The sequence below is a fragment of the Lacerta agilis genome, chromosome 8, assembly GCF_009819535.1.
Source record: "Lacerta agilis isolate rLacAgi1 chromosome 8, rLacAgi1.pri, whole genome shotgun sequence".
In the NCBI taxonomy this organism is placed as follows: Eukaryota; Metazoa; Chordata; class Lepidosauria; order Squamata; family Lacertidae; genus Lacerta; species Lacerta agilis.
This window is the reverse complement of record NC_046319.1, coordinates 5806587-5826161: the sequence shown is the minus strand read 5'-3', so window position 1 is coordinate 5826161 and position 19575 is coordinate 5806587. Positions and strand designations below refer to the sequence as shown.

The 19575-nt window shown below is 47.0% G+C and overlaps 1 protein-coding gene across 3 annotated transcripts in view; it reads left to right on the top strand.

The window, feature by feature from the left end:
- The window catches only part of DMTN (dematin actin binding protein), a 66359-nt gene that overhangs the window by 22981 nt on the left and 23803 nt on the right, over positions 1-19575 (top strand). For all 3 annotated transcript variants that reach the window (XM_033159192.1, XM_033159189.1, XM_033159190.1), the window contains exons 2-3: positions 6866-6925; positions 11589-11645. In XM_033159192.1, coding sequence (XP_033015083.1) covers positions 11628-11645 — 18 coding nt within the window. In that variant the 5' untranslated portion in view covers positions 6866-6925; positions 11589-11627. The remainder of the gene's footprint in view (positions 1-6865; positions 6926-11588; positions 11646-19575) is intronic.

Sequence of the window (19575 nt, the reverse complement as noted above, 5' to 3'; positions counted from 1 at the left end):
CGCAAGAGGAGAGTCTGCTCTTGTGCTCAGGTCCTGTTTGTGAGTTTCCCCTTATGGGTGTCTTGTTTGGCCACTGTGAGAACAGGATGCTGGACTAGATGGGCCATTAGAAGATTCAGGGCAGGTAAAATAAACTCCTCCTTCACACAGCAGATGGTTAGCCGGTGGAACTCCCTCCCACAGGAAGTAGTGACGGCCACCGACTTGAATGGCTTTGAAAGAGAATTGGACAAATTCGTGGAGGAGGAGAGGGCTGTGAATGGCTACCGGTCGTTGGAAACCTCTGAAGGGGAAAGGGCCCTTGTGTTCAGATCCTGCTTGCCGGTGTTCCCCAAGTATCTGATCGGCCACTGTGGAGAACAGGATGCTGCCCTAGATTAAGGTTACCAGATGTCCCCGGATTTACAAATCAGTCCCTATACAAAATCTGTTGAAGTTGAAAAGTGTCCCCACAGATTCATTGAAAAAAATCTGGTAACCTTACCATTGGCCTGATCCAGCAGGCTCTGCTTATGTTGTTACGTTTTGTGAGAAAGGGAAGCAGTGCTGGCTGAAGGCGAATGGCTCCCTTTGGCCAGTGACTGTCCCCAGAAGTCTTACCTGAGGAGCCAACTTGCTGATCTGGCTCATGCAGAAGTCCCACGGAGAGCCGCCTCACAAGCCCTCTTGAGAACAAAGGGACGTGTCTTCCTCACCCAGTCCTCCTTTCCCTCCCCTTGACTTTCTGAGCCTATGGAAAATGCCTATGGAAAATCTGAGTGTCTGGATGCTGCCAGGCCTGAGTGGCCGGCCTCTCCGGCACACACAATGTGCCCTTCATGCTCCCTGCCTGAACACAGACCAGGCTTTCAGGCCAGATGAACGGGACATGCCTGGTCCCAGCATCTTCCACGGGGGATTCCAGGCGGCGGCAGAGGCCTCCAACAATCCCCTGCCGTCCAGGAAAAAGCTCTTCTGCAAGGACGTGAGGCAACTAAGGCACAGAGAGAAGGGCGGCGGAAAGAGACACGCTGCCTTTCCCGATTTCACCCAACTTTTTCTAGAGGCCCATCCCTTCTGCAAGCATTGCAAGACAAATTCCAGAGGCAACAGCACCTTAAAAACCTAACAGGTTCATATAATGTGGTTGGGATTTTTGTGGGCCAGAGGCAAAGCCGGCACAATAACTCTGGTAGCCCTTTAGGCATCTATTTGCTGCAGAAGTAGCCACTCAGAAGAGGGGCGTACCCAGGATCAAAACGGGGGGGGGGGGCAAGCCATGGTCGTTCAGGTTGTGACATTTCAGCACGGAAAGGCGAATGAAACCAAAATTTTAGGAAAATTATATATAATTATAGCAGTGCTTTATTACGGTAGTTATTAAAATTATTTGCTTGAATTTTTTTTTTAAATTTTTTATTCTAGTTACATGTCTTATACCAGGGGTGGCCAACTCCCAAGAGACTGTGATCTACTTTCAGCAGTGATCTACCCCCGTTTTTTGGGGTTCAGCTCAAAGTTGTTGACCTTTTTTGGGGATGAGGAATGCCCTGTTTTTTAGGGGTTCAGTTAATTTTTAGATTACTGACCACATTATGTAAACAGCAAACAAAATCAGCTTCAAAAAACAGAAAAACTTCCACCCCCCAAACAGAAGGCCCCAAATGGCTGAAAAACTCAGTTTCCCAGGATCCTCAGCCCTCGCAAAGGAACTACTCACCATGCAAGGGAACTCAGTTTCCAAAGCTCCCTTGCAACGATCAGCCTGTGCAACACACACACACACTGTCGGCCAAGAGCTCAATTGTTATTGAGATTTTGGGAGGGGGAGAAAGACCAGTAATTGAGCTTTTTTAGGAGAGCTTTTTTTTCCCTTTTAGGCTGCCGATAACCATTTAATTATAATTTTTTTGCTTCTAGGGGGTGCAGCTGCCCCCCCTGGGTACGCCCATGATCAGAACAACACTCTCTTTCCTGGTCAGTACCAGCCAGTTCAGACCCCATGAGGCTACGTGACATTATTATTATTATTATTATTATTATTATTAATAATAATAATAATAATTTTGCCCCAACATGCATCACTTTACCCTTGTTGACACTGAATTTCAATTGCCATTTTACAGCCCATTCACGCTGTTTGGAGAGGTCCTTTCGGAGCTCTTTGCAACCTCTCTCTGTTTTAACAGCCCCCCCCCCCCCCGAACAATTCAGCGTCAGCAACCGTATTTGGCAACCTCTTCACTGCTCACTCCTAACTCTGGATCCTTTATGAACAAGCTGTGCATATTTGAGGGAGGGGCAGGGTGAGCATTAGGGCAGCCCTTTGCAACCTGGTGCCCTCCAGTTGTGCTGGTGGGCTGATGATGGGGAGTTACGGTCCAAAACATCTGGAGGGCACCACCAGACACGAAAAGGTTGTGCTAGGATGGGCTCTGTGGTTGCGCCTTTGAAAATTTGCACTTTGAAAAGGTCCTTGTTGCAGCCTTTCCTTTTGTTTCCAAAATGGCTACATGGCTTTTCTATTCAAAAACACACTAATTATACATATACAGGTGAAAATCAAAAAATTAGAATATAATGGAAAAGTCCATTTATGTAAGCAATTGTTTTCATTAGCTACTGGAGTTTAATATATGAGACAGACTCATGACATGCAAAACGAGATATGTCAAGCCTTTGCTTGTTATAATTGTGATGATTATGGTGCACAGCTGATGAAAACCCCAAAGTTGAAATTGTTAATTTGGGGTTCTCATCAGCTGTACGCCATAATCATCACAATTATAGCAAAAAAAAGGCTTGACATCTCTCGCTTTGCATGTCATGAGTCTATCTCATATATTAGTTTCACCTTTTAAGTTTAATTACTGAAAGAAACGAACCTTTCCACGATATTCTAATTTTTCAAGTTTCACCTGTACATATGCCAGCAGAATGATTAAAAAGCAAAGTCATGGAGGCAGGAGTGCCAGCTTGGCCCCACGACTGTGGGTGCCATGTTGCATGGATGATCTTGGCACCAAATTTTGTAGGTGCCCAGCCCCTTCATGGGGGATTTTGTGGGTGCTCGGGCACGCGGGACTCCAGGGAGTTGGCATCTATATGGAGGAGAGGGCTATCAACGGCTGCTAGCCACAATGGCTAGGCTCTGCCTCCACAGCTGGAAGCAGCAGTGCTTCTGAATTCCAGTTGCTGGAAACCACAGAAGGGGAGAGTTACTCTTGTCCTCACTCAGGTCCTGCTCATGGTTTTCCACAGGCATCTGACTGGCCACTGTGAGAACAGGATGCTGGGCTAGATCATGGGCCACTGGCCTCAGGGGTGGTTTTAGGGTGGTGCATCCGATGTGGTCGCACTGAGTGCTGCGATGCGCTGCAGGGGGCACCGCAACAATGCTGTAGAACAGAGCGCAAAGGGGGGGGCACTGAATTTTAGCCTTGCCGAGGGTGCCTCTGAAATTTTAGAGCCCAAAGTCCGCTACTGCTGGCCTCTTATGTTCTTGAGTTCTTAAGGCAGCTGTGGAATACTGTGTCCAGTTCTGGGCACCACAGTTCAAGAAGGATACTGACAAGCTGGAACGTGTCCAGAGGAGGGCAACCAAAATGGTCAAAGGCCTGGAAACGATGCCTTATGAGGAACGGCTTAGGGAGCTGGGTATGTTTAGCCTGGAGAAGAGAAGGTTAAGGGGTGATCTGATAGCCATGTTCAAATATATAAAAGGATGTCATATAGAGGAGGGTGAAAGGTTGTTTTCTGCTGCTCCAGAGAAGCGGACACGGAGCAATGGATTCAAACTACAAGAAAGAAGATTCCACCTAAACATTAGGAAGAACTTCCTGACAGTGAGAGCTGTTCGGCAGTGGAATTTGCTGCCAAGGAGTGTGGTGGAGTCTCCTTCTTTGGAGGTCTTTAAGCAGAGGCTTGACAGCCATCTGTCAGGCATGCTTTGATGGTGTTTCCTGCTTGGCAGGGGGTTGGACTGGATGGCCCTTGTGGTCTCTTCCAACTCCGATTCTATGATACTATGATACTATGATACAGAAATCCCTTTGTTTCATCTGTGGCTAAAGGCTGCATTCTGTTCCTTTGTGTAGCTGTTTGCTATTATGGATATTGTCACTATTCGCTGTTATGAGAGAAGGGACCAAACCAAATTCCACTTCCTCTGGGCCTGGGACTTTCTGTGGGCTCCGCCGTGTGGATCTGAACCATCATGGAGTTTCCTTTGCGCAGATCATGCAACTTGAGAAAGGGTCTGTGTCATTGATTCCTAAATGTTCCTTCTGTTTTTCCTGCGAGATGATCTTCCTCATGGGTCTTTCCAAGTGTCTGCTCTTTCCTCTTCTCCCTCCCTTTCTCTTTGAAGCAAAAAGTTAGGGGCCTAGGAGGCTGCCTTAAAAAGGTAAAGGACCCCTGACATTTAAGTCCAGTCGCAAACAACTCTGGGGTTGTGGTGCTCATCTTGCTTTACTGGCCGAGGCAGCTAACATTTTGACCGCTGACATTTTTTCCGGTTCATGTGGCCAGCATGACTAAGACGCTTCTGGCGAACCACAGCAGCGCACAGAAATGCTGTTTACTTTTCCGCTGGAGCGGTACGTGTTTATCTACTTGCACTTTGACGTGCTTTCGAACTGCTAGGTTGGCAGGAGCTGGGACCGAGCAACAGGAGCTCACCCCGTCGCAGAGATTCGAACCGCTGACCTTCTGATCGGCAAGCCCAAGGCTCAGTGGTTTACACCACAGCGCCAACCCCAAAACCCTTGGCCTAGCTGGCTTGGTATTGGCACTCTAGAATTCCAGACAGGGAATCTTTCCCATCCCAACATGGAAGTTCCAGCCGGGATGGAACCAGGGATCTTCTCCATGCAAAGCAGACGCTCTGCCCCTGAGCTTCGGCACTTCCCCAGGGTTAATGATGCCTGCTCACAACAAGCAAGCACCAGGGTGAGCAAGAACCATCCGCCCACCTCAGCACTGCTGCTGCCTCCTCCTCCCAGGAAGCAGCGGCTGCTCATTAGGGCTGGCTCTGCTTGTCAGCCGAGTGCCTCCGCCCGCCTGGCTGTTGCCAGGGCCTTCCTCTGGAGCCTTCCCTGGGGGCTGCTGCTTTCAACAAAAGGGCTCATTACCTCTTCCTTGGCGGGCAAGTGCCAGGCGGGCACGAGAGGCGGGCATGGATCAGTTGCTGGTCACCAGCCCAGAGACAGGCGTCTTTGGCAGACCCAGACCCAGCGGAGCCGGTTCCCCTCCACAGAGCTAAGAGAGAGACCCCCCCCCACACACATGTCCTCAGGCACTGCTCAGTAGCTCTTTCTGATATTTTGGGTTGCTGTGATTTTACTGAGTTGCATTCATTGCTTGATAAATTAATGGTTCTGGTTTGCTTTATATAGCTAAAAAAAAAACCAATGCAATTCTGGGCTGCATCAATAGGAGTATAAGCAGGCACGTCCAACAGGTAGATTGTGATCTACTGGTAGATCACTGGACGTCTGGTAGATCACTGGCTTTCCTCCTCCCTAAAAAAAGCTACAAAATTTAGACCTGAACCCCTAAAAAATGGGCCTTCCTCTTCCCTAAAAAACTTTGACCTGAAGCCCCCAAAAGGGGGGTAGATCACTGCCAGCTTTTAACATTGAGAGTAGATCACAGTCTCTTGGGAGTTGGCCACCCCTGGAGTATAGCATCTAGATCAAGGGAAGTAATAGTACCACTGTATTCCGCTCTGGTCAGACCTCACCTGGAATACTGTGTCCAGTTCTGGGCACCACAGTTCAAGAAGGATACTGACAAGCTGTCCAGAAGAGGGCAACCAAAATGGTCAAAGGTCTGGAAACGATGCCTTATGAGGAACGGCTTAGGGAGCTGGGTATGTTTAGCCTGGAGAAGAGAAGGTTAAGGGGTGATATGATAGCCATGTTCAAATATATCAAAGGATGTCATATAGAGGAGGGTGAAAGGTTGTTTTCTGCTGCTCGAGAGAAGCGGAAACGGGGCAATGGATTCAAACTACAAGAAAGAAGATTCCACCTAAACATTAGGAAGAACTTCCTGACAGTGAGAGCTGTTCGGCAGTGGAATTTGCTGCCAAGGAGTGTGGTGGAGTCTCCTTCTTTGGAGGTCTTTAAGCGGAGGCTTGACAGCCATCTGTCAGGATTGCTTTGATGGTGTTTCCTGCTTGGCAGGGGGTTGGACTGGATGGCCCTTGTGGTCTCTTCCAACTCTAGGATTCTATGATTCTATGTGCTTGATATTCCATTGTTTACAGCATTTGTTTTCCCTCCCCTCACGCTACTGTGACTGTTGTGAGCCGCTTTGACCTCAGTGTTTGTTGTTGGGGAGGTGGAATAAAAACGTTAAAATTGAATAAAAATCAAATAACACCCATGAAAAGGGGGGTTGTGGGGAAGAGACTGTTAGCTGAACACTGCTGGGAAAAAGGGACTCGGTTTGTAAATAGTTTTGGTGTTGCTGCTGCTGTGATTTGTGCTCAGTTAGGAAGAACTTTCTGACGGTGAGAGCTATTCAGTGGTGGAACGGATTCTCTTGCGAAGTGGTGGACTCTCCTTCCTCGGAGGTTTTTAAACAGAGCTTGGCTGGTCATCTGCCAGGGATTGTTTTGCTGTGATCCCTGCATTTCATGGGGGTTGGATTACATGACCCCCGGGGTCCCTTCCACCTTTACAGTTCTACAATTCTGTCTCCACGGATGGATTTGTGAAGATGGTGTCCCATCAGGCATTCCATTCTCGGCAGGTGAATGAATCCATCCCATCGCCTGGCCTGCCCCAAATTTCCTCTGCTCCGTGTGCTTCAGGCTCTCAGCCTGAAGGCACTTCTGGGACTGGGCAGCTGCTCACCCATTTGTTATCTCTCATTGCAGAAGGAGCCGCTGATCCAAGTCCCAGCCAGCCAGGAGGGATGGGAACAGCCAGGTGAGCAGGTAGGTGGCCCCCCACACCCATCTCCCCATCTCCAGCAGAGGCTGGCTCTTTGGGGCCTCCCTCCATGTGAATCTGTTATAAAAATTAGGTTCAACCCCAGAATGGAGTCCACGAACCCGGGGGAGAGCCTTAGTAGGGCTCCCCTCCTCTCAGGAGCACTTATGAATAAATAGAGACGATACAGAATCTCCCAAAGCAAGGCGATAGCCATTTATTTGTTACTGCTGCAGCAGGGTGTCTTGCAAGCAAAAGACCCTCCAACAAAGGCACGCAAGCTCCTATATAGACTTTTGAAATTGCCCCCCTCCAGCTCAAGACCACCCCTCCATACATCACAAATTGGGAGGGTCTGGTAGCAGTGATCTGAGCATCCTGGATCCCGCCCCCTGCCTCCTCTTGCCCTCCACCAAAAACCCATCAAGTGAAACAAAAGATATTTACATTTCCCTATTTCCCAGCCAAGTTAATCACACCCTTTTGTCTGGCACTCAGGTATCAGGATGCCAGAGATTATCACTCAGGCAGAGGGCTGCTGAGTAGCTGGAGGGGCAACCCCCCCCCCCTTTTGTTCCTGAGACAAAGAAATACTTGGTCAGTTGGGAGTCAAAATGGAGTGAGGCCTGTCCTCCTGTGCTGTTTTTCAGACATGTGGCCTTATTTGTTTTGGTACATTAATAACAATTATTATATATAAATAAAATACCTTAATTTTTTTACAACAAATCTCTTAGCTTCACCTCTGCAATCCTGAGATCATGCTGGCCTGAACCCTCCCCACCCCCAGCCCCCTGACACTGAGCCATGAATCTTTCATGTGCCTGTCATCTGCCCCTCATGTTCCATTAGCTTCAGTTCCCCTCACTCTGCTATCCCGCCACCCCCCCACCTGCCGCCCACATTCCACGCTTGGAAACCTCAGCCCCCTAATAGGGTAGGAAGGCAAAGCCCATAGAGATCTGGATATGGCAGAACTGTGGAGGTGAAAAAGTCCTGTTGGGAGTTGCCTTCACCCGTTTGGTTCCTTCCTTCCTGACCCCCTCATCTGTACGCCTCTTTTCTGTAGTCGAATCATGTTCAAAGTGACTCACAACAGCAACGCTGCCTTCAGCTGTGGAGGCAGAGCATAGCCATCCTGGCTAGTAGCCATCAATAATCTTCTCCCTACTGCCTCCAGTGGGAGGGAGTTCCATAGTTGAACTAGGTGCTGTCACTGCTGTGTGAAGAATCTGTCCTGAACCTTCCGACCTTCAGCTTCTTTGGATCTCCACCAGTTCTAGCATTATGAGAGAGGGAAGAAACCTCTTCTCTACCCACTTTCTCTGTGCCGTGAATCGTTGCCTTTCTTCCAATTTGTCAAGGAGTCAAAGGGCCTGAAAAGAGGAAGCCCATTTAGGGATGGGGGTAAGGAGGGCGGAAGGAGGGAGGGAACACGGCCACTAGAAAACTGGATGCGGCCGGAGCATCCAGCCAGCTTTGCTTTTTGCCCCCTTGTCAAATGATCTGGAGCCTTCAGCCGGACAGTGTCCCTTTAATTCCTCCTGATGGTCAGTAATGCAAAATGCTATATGGTGACCCCTTTTTAGGATGCTTTAACTGTGGGAATGCTTAGGAATGTGGATAAGGATATATTGATTAAGATATCCTATCCCAGCTTTTGTTAACAAGCTCTCCAAACTTAGCAGAGTTGCATTCCCTTTCTAAAGCACAGCAGAAACGGTTGCACAGGCTTGCTAAAGCCTCAAAATAACATATATATTTCAGGTATATTCCCCTTCTTCCCTCTTAAAAGTAAAGACACAACACAGTGCTTCTTTAAAAGTATAAAAAGAATTTACTCACAGTTTTCATCCTGAGTTACAGTACAGTCTCAGAAGGTAGGCTAGCTTAGATAAATGTACAGGTGAAACTCGAAAAATTAGAATATCGTGGAAAAGTCCATTTATGTAAGCAATTGTTTTCATTAGCTACTGGAGTTTAATATATGAGATAGACTCGTGACATGCAAAGCGAGATATGTCAAACCTTTGCTTGTTATAATTGTGATGATTGTGGCGCACAGCTGATGAAAACCCCCAAGCTGAAATTGTTCTCATCAGCTGTACGCCATAATCAACACAATTATAATAAAGGCTTGACATATCTCGCTTTGCAGGTCATGAGTCTATCTCATATATTAGTTTCACCTTTTAAGTTGAATTACTGAAAGAAATGAACCTTTCCACGATAAACTAAGTTTTCGAGTTTCACCTGTATTTACATGTGGGAAGCTATCTCCATAAGGGAGAAGGCTTCACCTGGCCTCTCTTGGCTGGAAGCCAAGAGAGCACCCTGTCCTAAGGTGTTGTTCCTTGAAGAGATGAATCCAAAAAGAGAGAGAGAGATGGCGTCTGGTCTCAAGAGTTTTGTATACAGGTGAGACCACACCCACCTCTAGTTACATAGGAAGTTATCTTTGTACAGGTAAACAGGAAGTTTGGGCTGGAGGACTGAGATACCCTTCATGTCCACTCTAGCAATGGTATGTTTTGACTGCTCTGTGTTTACATCCCATATTAGCAGAGAGAGAGAGAGAGAGAGAGAGGAGGTGCTGCATGTCATTCATAGCTTTTGCATCGCCTTAAATCCACATGGAGCCTTTTATTAATTTGTCATTTATTTATTCCATTTCTACCCTGCCTTTTTCTCCACAAGCTCAAAGTGGTGTACGTGATTCGCTTTTTATCCCATTCATTTTCTCAGTATAATTCTGAATAACCAAGGAAAGTTACTCCCATTCCTTTTTACCGATGGGAAGATGAGGATGAGAGATTGCAGCTGCTGCCTGCTTGGCTGTGATTTCCCAGGATGTGACCTGTCAGTTCGGGGGTGGAAGGTGGAGGCAGACTGCTCCCCTTGGCTGTTCCAAAGTGAGAGAAACCACAACAAACATAACCTGCTGAGTATCATAAACATAATATCTTATTTTATTTCATTACCACCGAACGGGGTATGAAATTCAACTACAGGTGAAACTCGAAAAATTAGAATATCGTGGAAAGGTTCATTTTTTTCAGTAATTCAACTTAAAAGGTGAAACTAATATATGAGATAGACTCATGACATGCAAAGCGAGATATGTCAAGCCTTTATTTGTTACAGCTGATGAGAATCCCAAATTAACAATTTCAACTTTGGGGTTTTCATCAGCTGTGCGCCATAATCATCACAATTATAACAAGCAAAGGCTTGGCATATCTCGCTTTGCATGTCATGAGTCTATCTCATATATTAAACTCCAGTAGCTAATGAAAACAATTGCTTACATAAATGGACTTTTCCACGATATTCTAATTTTTCGAGTTTCACCTGTAAATGCTAAACAAGGATTACAATATAAAATATATACAGGTCTGCTTCACATGTGTAGAAAGCGGCCCATAATAATCAATGCATGGAGGAGTGATAATAATTCATAAAGTTCAGTAATGTTCTATGCATAGGAATACTAGACATGAGCAAAATACGTGGGATATAATAGTTCCATGAGATGATACAAGAAGGAACAAGGATTTCTGGAATATATTCTCCCTGTTTCGCCCTTCGGCTTCTTCAGCAGTACGGAATCAAACACGATATTATGACAATGTACATCACAGGTATTCCAAAAGGTTGAAATAAACTCTTGTGATACAGTAAGGAATATTCTCCCTGTTGCACCCTTCTACTTCTTCAACATTATGGAATCAAACACAATGCTATGGCAGGACACATCACAGGTATTCCAAAAGGCCGCCCTTTGATGTACATTGATAAACTTTATGAATTATTATCACTCCTCCATGCATTGATTATTTGGGGCCTCTTTCTACACATGTGAAGCAGACCTGTATATGCAATCCTTGTTTAGCATTTAGTTAAAACAAAATAAAAATTTCTTTCCAGTAGCACCTTAGAGACCAACTAAGTTTGTTCTTGGTATGAGCTTTCGTGTGCATGCACACTTCTTCAGATACACTGAAACAGAAGTCACCAGATCCTTAAATATAGTGAGGGAGTGGGGAGGGGTGTTACTCAGAGGGTGGTGGGAATGGGTGATCAGCTGATAGGTGTGGAAAACCTGTTGACGACTCTTAACGGCTGCAATTAGTCTTGCAGGGAAAGGCAAGGGGTGAGATGGCTAAAGATAGCTTTCTCATGTATAATGAGATAAGAATCCAATGTCTTTGTTCAGACCAGGTTTCTCCATGGTTTTAAGTTTGGTGATTAGTTGCAATTCAGCCACTTCTCTTTCCAGTCTAGTTGAATTCCAGCATTTAGTTGAATTTCATACCCCGTTCAATGGTAACGACATAAAATAAAATATATTTATGATACTCAGCAGGTTACATTTGTTGTGGTTTGTGCCACCAACGTTTTTTGGTGGTTTGTCTGATTGTTCCAAAGTGATGACAAGAGGAACCTTATAGGACAGACTGTTTTGGACTTCCAACTCCCAACAGCCCCGTACGATGCTGTGGGGCTGATAGCATCAAGGCCCTGCTGTCCGGGGCAGATAAGAGTTGGTTCAAAAAACATCTAGAAGGCACCCAGTTGGGGAAGGCGTTCTCTAGGCATTCCTGCAGAAACTGGCCCTGGGTGAAATCTGCTCTTTCTAATGTAATCTGCCTCCTTCTCTTTGGACAGGACTTGGTGAGTGAGTCGGACCCTCAAGCAGGAGACTGAATGGAGAAACTACAGAAGGTAACTGAACTGGTCTGGTCTGGGCCTGCGGGTTCCATGGGTTCTGCGGGGCTCTCATTATGGGGTGCAGAGGGGGATCTCCAAGAAACCAGGTTGTGCAAAACAACTTTGGTGTAGGCAAAACAACTTTGGTGTAGAAATTGTGATGATGGCTCCCAGGTCCATCGCATGACAAGTTCCTGGCAAGCTGGGTCCCACTGCAGAGACTGTGGGCATGCTTTTCCAAGGGCTCAGGCCAAAAGTAAGATCCAGCAGAATTAAAATGCATTTTCTTGAATTGGCGTGATTTTCACGCAAGTTTCCCTACACCCCGCCCCCTCCTTCATATTAATTTACTATATTTATTCATTTCAAAATAAATAAATGGATTGTTATTTAAATTTTCCTCGGGGCAAACAAAAAACACCTAATACAAATTCCAGGGGGGGGGGGGGTTGGCGGAATTGAAGTAACCAGATGACACAAAAATAGATAGGATGTAGAATTACCAAAAGAGGTAATTCATACGTTTTTAACCTAAAGGCCAAAATTGTTTCAAAATAATAAAGGTAAAGGTAAAGAGACCCCTGACAATTAGGTCCAGTCGTGTCCGACTCTACGGTTGCAGCCCTCATCTCGCATTACTGGCCGAGGGAGCCGGCGTACAGCTTCTGGGTCATGTGGCCAGCATGACTAAGCCACTACTCAGACATGTTTCCTTTTCTGTGGCATGTGGCACCCCATTTGTTCTCCTTCACACCCCCATCTTCTCTCAGGTTCTCCTGTCCTGTCCTCCCCCCTCACTTTCTTGACCTTGCTTTCCTCCCAGAGCCCCCCAGGTCAATCCTCTTCCCTTCCTCCATACCTCATTTTTTTCTGTTTCCCTATTGGCTGCTCCTTCCCCCTATTGCCTCATCTCCTCCCCACCCCTCCAGCATCCTTAACCCAGTAGGCAACTGTGACAAATCAGCCACGGACCCTATTGACTCCTATCCACCTGAGGCCATTTTCAAATCCCCAGACTGCATTGCCAGGGTGCAGGGGCAGACATGCTAGGAAACTAATAGGGAAGTTTAAGCTTCAGGGCCCCTAATCCCAGAGGAGCCCCAGAAGTGACTCTTGTCCACATTGCTTAAAAACGTTGGGTTTAGTAGACCCCGTTTGAGTGACATGACGCAAACGGATTAATTTTTGTTGCTGCATGCATTTCAACAATCCCAAAGCTTGGCAGTCGGTAGCACAGATGTTGTAAAAGTGTGGTGTTCTGTTATGGGACAGCCCCACTGAAGAAGAGGAGGAGGAAGAAGAAGAAGAAGAAGAAGAGGAGGAGGAGTTTGGATTTGATATCCCGCTTTATCACTACCCGAAGGTGTCTCAAAGCGGCTAACATTCTCCTTTCCCTTTCTCCCCCACAACAAACACTCTGTGGGGTGAGTGGGGCTGAGAGACTTCAGAGAAGTGTGACTAAGCCCAAGGTCACCCAGCAGCTGCATGTGGAGGAGCGGAGACGCGAACCCGGTTCCCCAGATTACAAGTCTACCGCTCTTAACCACTACACCACACTGGTTCTCAAGAAGACAGCAGGGGTTATCCAGACCTCAAAGCTGGTTGCGAAGGGGCCCCCATGACAGTGCAAGCTTCAGGGCCCCCAAAATGTAGGTCCACCACTGTCTGGGTGTCAATGTTTTGAGTTTGGCAGGGGGTCTCTAGGCCACTGCCTCAGAAGTCTCCTAAAAGTGACCCGTTTCACCCAGGCACCATGCAATGACACCACTGTGCCGCTGTTAATAAACGAGAGAGGATGGTCTGTGAAGTGGGGTGGAACAGCTAAAAAGTGATGCAGCATTAACAAGCCTGTGTTTGGATTCTCAGGCAAGCCTAAGGCAAGATTCTGCAAGCTATTTTTTTATTTAGTTTAAAATCTATGCCAATGTAAGGAGCAGTTGAGCTCAAGCCCCTTCACTCTTCTTAACGTTTTGAGGCCTCCAGGCTGAGGAAGGACTGTCTTCGCAGGTCTGCAATGGCAGCAACAACTTTTGCCTTTGTGAGGGAAACCTGTGGTTGCAAGGTTGACGGAGGGGAAAGGGGTTACTTGGCTCTGTATTAATCTTCTCTTTAACTTCACTGAATGTAATAATCAGTCCGCCCATCAGGTTCTTTCAGTACCTGCAAATGAGAAGCTGAGTTACAACACTACGGGGAGGGCTGTGATGTGACCAGGGATCTAACTGGAGCTACTCTCCTTCAGGGTTGAATGGGGTGACCCGCAAGGTCCCTTCGGACTCTGTGAAATTTGAAAACCCTGTTGGCAGGATTCATGTCCTTCAAAAGGTTGCTGTAGAATATCTGCAGAGTGATCAGTGGGTTTCTGTTCTGTTCAGCAGAAATATGCAAAATGTGGGGACAGTTCTAGTAAAGCAGATTCCAACACCCATTTGGAAACATTTTTGGGAGAAAGAGCCAACACCCTCTGTTGATATTTTATTAAGTCGATTTTTTTTTTAAGTGGCATGTTAGTGACACCCCAGAAGTCTGTGATTCCACTTGATGAGCTGAATTTGATGAGTCAAAACAAAATAAAAAATTCTTTCCAGTAGCACCTTAGAGAACAAACTTAGTTGGTCTCTAAGGTGCTACTGGAAAGAATTTTTTATTTTGTTTTGACTATGGCAGACCAACATGGCTACCCACCTGTAACTGAATTTGATGAGTGTTCAGTTTTTCCAGCGTCTCTGCTGGGATTAAATTCACTCCAGAATCCACACCCAGGAGGGTGCATTAAAGGGGGGGAGATGGCTGAAGCAGGGAGCTTCCCAGTCTCCAGCCACCCAACACCCCTTGAGGTTTAGCTTGCTCCATCCTTCCCCAACCTGGTGCCCTCCAGATGTTATGAATGGCAACTCCCGTCAGCCCCAGCCAACACAACTGGCAAAGACTGCCGTGTGCTCTCTCGGTAAAGGTAAAGGGACCCCTGACCGTTAAGTCCAGTCGTGGACGAGTCTGGGATTGCGGCACTCATCTCGCTTTATAGGCCAAGGGAGCCGGCGTTCGTCCGCAGACAGCTTCTGGGTCATGTGGCCAGCATGACAAAGCCGCTTCTGGCGAACCAGAGCAGCGCACAGAAACACCGTTTACCTTTCCACTGGAGCGGTACCTATTTATCTACTTGCACTTTGACGTGCTTTCGAACTGCAAGGTGGGCAGGAGCTGGGACCGAGCAACGGGAGCTCACCCCGTTATGGGGATTCGAACCGCCGGCCTTTTGATCGGCAAGCCCAAGGCTCTGTGGCTTAGCTCTCTCGGTAGCTTGGCTAAAAAGATGAAAACGTGAAGAAGAGGTCAGATAAAATACCCCCCGATCAGGTTTCTGTGATCAAGAAGATAGGCTTATTGACAAACACAAAAGGCTGTAGAATTGCAGTGGAGTTAAGGGGAAAAATAAAAATAAATTTCTACCTTGAAATGTTTGCCACGGCTGAGATAATCAGCAAGTAAGTGGCAGAAAACAAAGCATGGAGTCAGGCTGGCTACTAACTCCAGTTTTGGCTGTATATTCATAGGAAGCTTAGCCAGGACATTCGGGTGGGAGCACCGGTTCACGATTTAAAACAGTAGGACAAACACAGCCAGCACGGGGAAAAAATTCCATGTCTGGTGTGAAGCAAATGCAACTCTGTCCCCTTAGAAATGGGGGCAGGTTGTCTCATTCAGGCACAGGCCGACAGGATTACAATAGATGTCACTTCATTCCTGCATCGCAGGGGGTTGGACTAGATCACTTTTTGGATCCCTTCCAGTTCCACCTTTTTATGATTCTGTGGACACTGAAATGCTCAGTCCAGCGGGGACACTTGCTAAGCCTTCTTCCCACTTCTCTGTGACAAACTAGGGGGCAAAGGGAAAATTCTGCAGAATCTTGGAGATGTGAAAGAGGTCGGTATCACTGCAGATGTATTTTTATAAATCAGCCAGACATTGCAAAAAAAAAAAAAAAAAAAACCCCTCCATGATTTTGTAGTGGTCCAGCAGGTGTCCTGTAACGTTACATTGAGGACGCTGTAAGGAGAAAGTGCACAGATCTCGGAGGAAGTTTGATGACTGCCGCAAGATTAATACTTGCAATGATGATAATAATCGCAAACCCCTGGAGTAATAAAGGAACACCTGCTTTAGGGTTGGGAGTGGGAGGTGTGGCTTATATTGTTAGGGAACAGGCTCCAGCATCTGTGGGGACATGCAATTGTGACACAAGCTCTCTTCGGGGAAGAAAAGGCAATTATCTGTTTGTCATATTGGAATAAAATCTGACTGCAGAATGATGTGAGGCAGCAATACAGGGGCTTGTGTGTCCTTTGGGACAGAGGACAGTCCTCTGTTTGAAGGACTGTCGGGTAAAAGCTCAGTTTAAAGATGGCCCAAAGAAGGGAGAGAAGCTGTATGTGTTTGTGGAGCGGGGGAACCAGCCGCGTGAAGTTCCTCATTCATAGGAAGCAGGACTTGGACAGCGGATGGAATTATAAAATGACCAAGGGTCATTTATTCCAACTCTCCTCAATGCAGAAATCACCACCAGGGCCGGATTTAGGTTTGATGAGGCCCTAAGCTACTGAAGGTAATGGGGCCCCTCTATATGTCTAGCTGTCCTTTGTCAACAACAAATGGTCACAGTTTTTTGTGTTGAATATATAGTATATGGTAATTTATGGACCTAATAGGTATCTAAAGCCATTTGCACATGTTGCAATGCAACCCGTCCATGCAGAATGTAGGCACCCTATATATTGTTGTTGTTCAGTCGTGTCTGGCTCTTCGTGACCCCATGGACCAGAGCACGCCAGGCACGCCTATCCTTCACTGCCTCTCGCAGTTTGGTCAGACTCATGATAGTAGCTTCGAGAACACTGTCCAACCATCTCATCCTCTGTCGTCCCCTTCTCCTTGTGCCCTCCATCTTTCCCAACATCAGGGTCTTTTCTAGGGAGTCTTCTCTTCTCATGAGGTGGCCAAAGTACTGGAGCCTCAACTTCAGGATCTGTCCTTCTAGTGAGCACTCAGGGCCGATTTCTTTAAGAATGGATAGGTTTGATCTTCTTGCAGTCCATGGGACTCTCAAGTCTCCTCCAGCACCATAACTCAAAAGCATCAATTCTTCAAACCAATTATGATACACTAAGACCAAAACACCAACACGGCTTGCAAATATAAAGAACAATTTTACTTGAATAAACACACTAAAGTGCAACATGCACGTCAAAGCCTGGAGATACTTATAGACAGTCAACTAATGGCACAACTCTGCCAATAATGTATATAATAATAATGCTGTAAAGGTAAAGGGATCCCTGACCATCAGGTCCAGTCGTGTCCGACTCTGGGGTTGCGGCGCTCATCTAGCTCTATAGGCCGAGGGAACCGGCGTTTGTCTGCAGACAGCTTCCGGGTCATGTGGCCAGCATGACAAAGCCGCTTCTGGCAAACCAGAGCAGCTCACGGAAACGCCGTTTACCTTCCCGCTGGAGCGGTTCCTATTTATCTACTTGCACTTTGACATGCTTTTGAACTGCTAGGTGGGCAGGAGCTGGGACCGAGCAACGGGAGCTCACCCCATCACAGGGATTCGAACCGCCGACTTTCTGATCAGCAAGCCCTAGACTCTGTGGTTTAACCCACAGTGCCACCTGGGTCCCTTTGTCATAGCGCAGTGCAAACACGCTAATTTTCCTGCAGATAGTTCTCTATTAGAAGCGCAAAGTCATGTAAATGGGGAACGGTCACAGGAAAGGATTCTTCACATAGTCATCACAGGCAGGGGTCATGCGGGGGTAGCAGACACAGATGAACACCTCCTCACCGTCCCTCGGCAAAAAGCAGTACAGTAGATCAAAAGACCTGTACTCCAGATGATAACCAGGTTTCGCAACAGCTTCTTCAGTTCACAATACTATATACTTAACATGATACAACAAGAATATAAGATCTTCACAGGCACAGCAAGAAGAAGCTGTTGCTTTCGCCGAGGGACGGAGAGGAGGTGTCCGTCTGCGTCTGCTACTCATGCATGACCCCTGCCTCCACACATGGCTATGTGAAGAACCCTTTCCTGTGACCGTTCCCATTTACACGACTTTGCGCTTCTAATAGAGAACTATCTGCAGGAAAATTTGCGTGTTTGCACTGCGCTGTGACATTATTATTATTATATACATTATTGGCAGAGTTGTGCCATTCATTGACTGTTTGTCTACAAGTATCTCCAGGCTTCGACATGCACGTTGCACTTTAGTGTGTTTAATCAAGTAAAATTGTTCTTTATATTTGCAAGCCGTGTTGGTGTTTTGGTCTTGGTGTGTCATAAACGGCTCTTACAGTCAAAAAGTTGCTCCTGATGTTTAGTTAGAAGACGCCATCCGGCCACAGTGGCAATGCCCCTTCAGTTTTCTCTCAGCCATAGTAATTATTTATAGTTTTGCACTTGTACTTACAAATTAGCCTACATAAATGGGTGTCCTCTTTTCGGGGGTGATGCATAGAATAGTTGTAGAGTCGGAAGGGACCCTGAGGGACATCTAGTCCAACCCGCTGCTACCGTGGGCAGCGAGTCTTGCCCCTGCTGTCAAAGGAGGGAAATAAATGGCCGAGGCTGCATTGAAATGGAAGCCATCGATCAAATGTCAGATGTGGAGGGTTTTATTCTGTTTTGTAATTTGACTGCTACGAAGCATCGCCAGATACCTTGGATCCAAAGAAAGAAATCTATTCCGCAATTCTTTTTGTAGGATTATATTGTAATATATGCAGGCCAAACGAGGTCTTCATTTGAAACGTTTTAGAAAGGCTGCCCCGTCTCGCAGGCTGGCTTTCCAGTGTGCCCCTCCCCACCCTGCCTTTTAACATCCAGCGAAACTTGGCAGCCGTCTCGCTCGCGGCTTTGTGATGTGTAGCCAGTTCTAAGAAAGGTTTTCTGTTTCTGTCCCCGACTGGATAGCCAAGAATCTTATCAGTCAGTCTCCAGTCCCCTTTGGTGGCACATTTGCAAGGGGGGCTGGAATCCCGCAGCACAACAAGTCAGCAGCTCTGCCCAAAAAACAGCACTTTGGGGACACACACAGCAACACATCTGATTGGCAGGAGGGAATACAAATGTATATTTGTGACGAAGCCAGAGTTTACTGTTCCTGCTGGAAGGAAATCCTTGCTGGAAAAGGCTCTTCAATACGCTGCCTACATGGCCAATACAAATTTCCGTTTGGCCCCGTTGAGTGGCATTGACTTTCGTTCCTGCAGCAGCTGCTGCTGTGCATGTATGGAAGACGGAAGAAGATTTTTAAAATAGTAATAATAATAATGCACTCATATGCAGGCCTTTAATCCATTGGTAGCCATGCAGGAAGAAGAAGAAGAAGAAGAAGAGTTTGGATTTGATATCCCGCTTTATCACTACCCGAAGGAGTCTCAAAGCGGCTCACATTCTCCTTTCCCTTCCTCCCCCACAACAAACACTCTGTGAGGTGAGTGGGGCTGAGAGACTTCAGAGAAGTGTGACTAGCCCAAGGTCACCCAGCAGCTGCATGTGGAGGAGCGGAGACGCGAACACGGTTCACCATGAATTTGTCTAATCCTCTTTTAAAGCCATCTAGGCTGGTGGCTTTAGTCAGAAGGTCGGCGGTTCGAATCCCCGCAATGGGGTGAGCTCCCATTGCTCGGTCCTTGCTCCTGCCCACCTAGCAGTTCGAAAGCACGTCAAAGTGCAAGTAGATAAATAGGTACCACTCTGGCAGGAAGGTAAACGGCGTTTCCGTGCGCTGCTCTGGTTCGCCAGAAGCGGCTTAGTCACGCTGGCCACATGCTGGCTGCGGACAAACGCCGGCTCCCTCGGCCAGTAAACCGAGCACCACAACCCCAGAGTCGGACATGACTGGACCTAATGGTCAGGGGGTCCCTTTACCTTTAC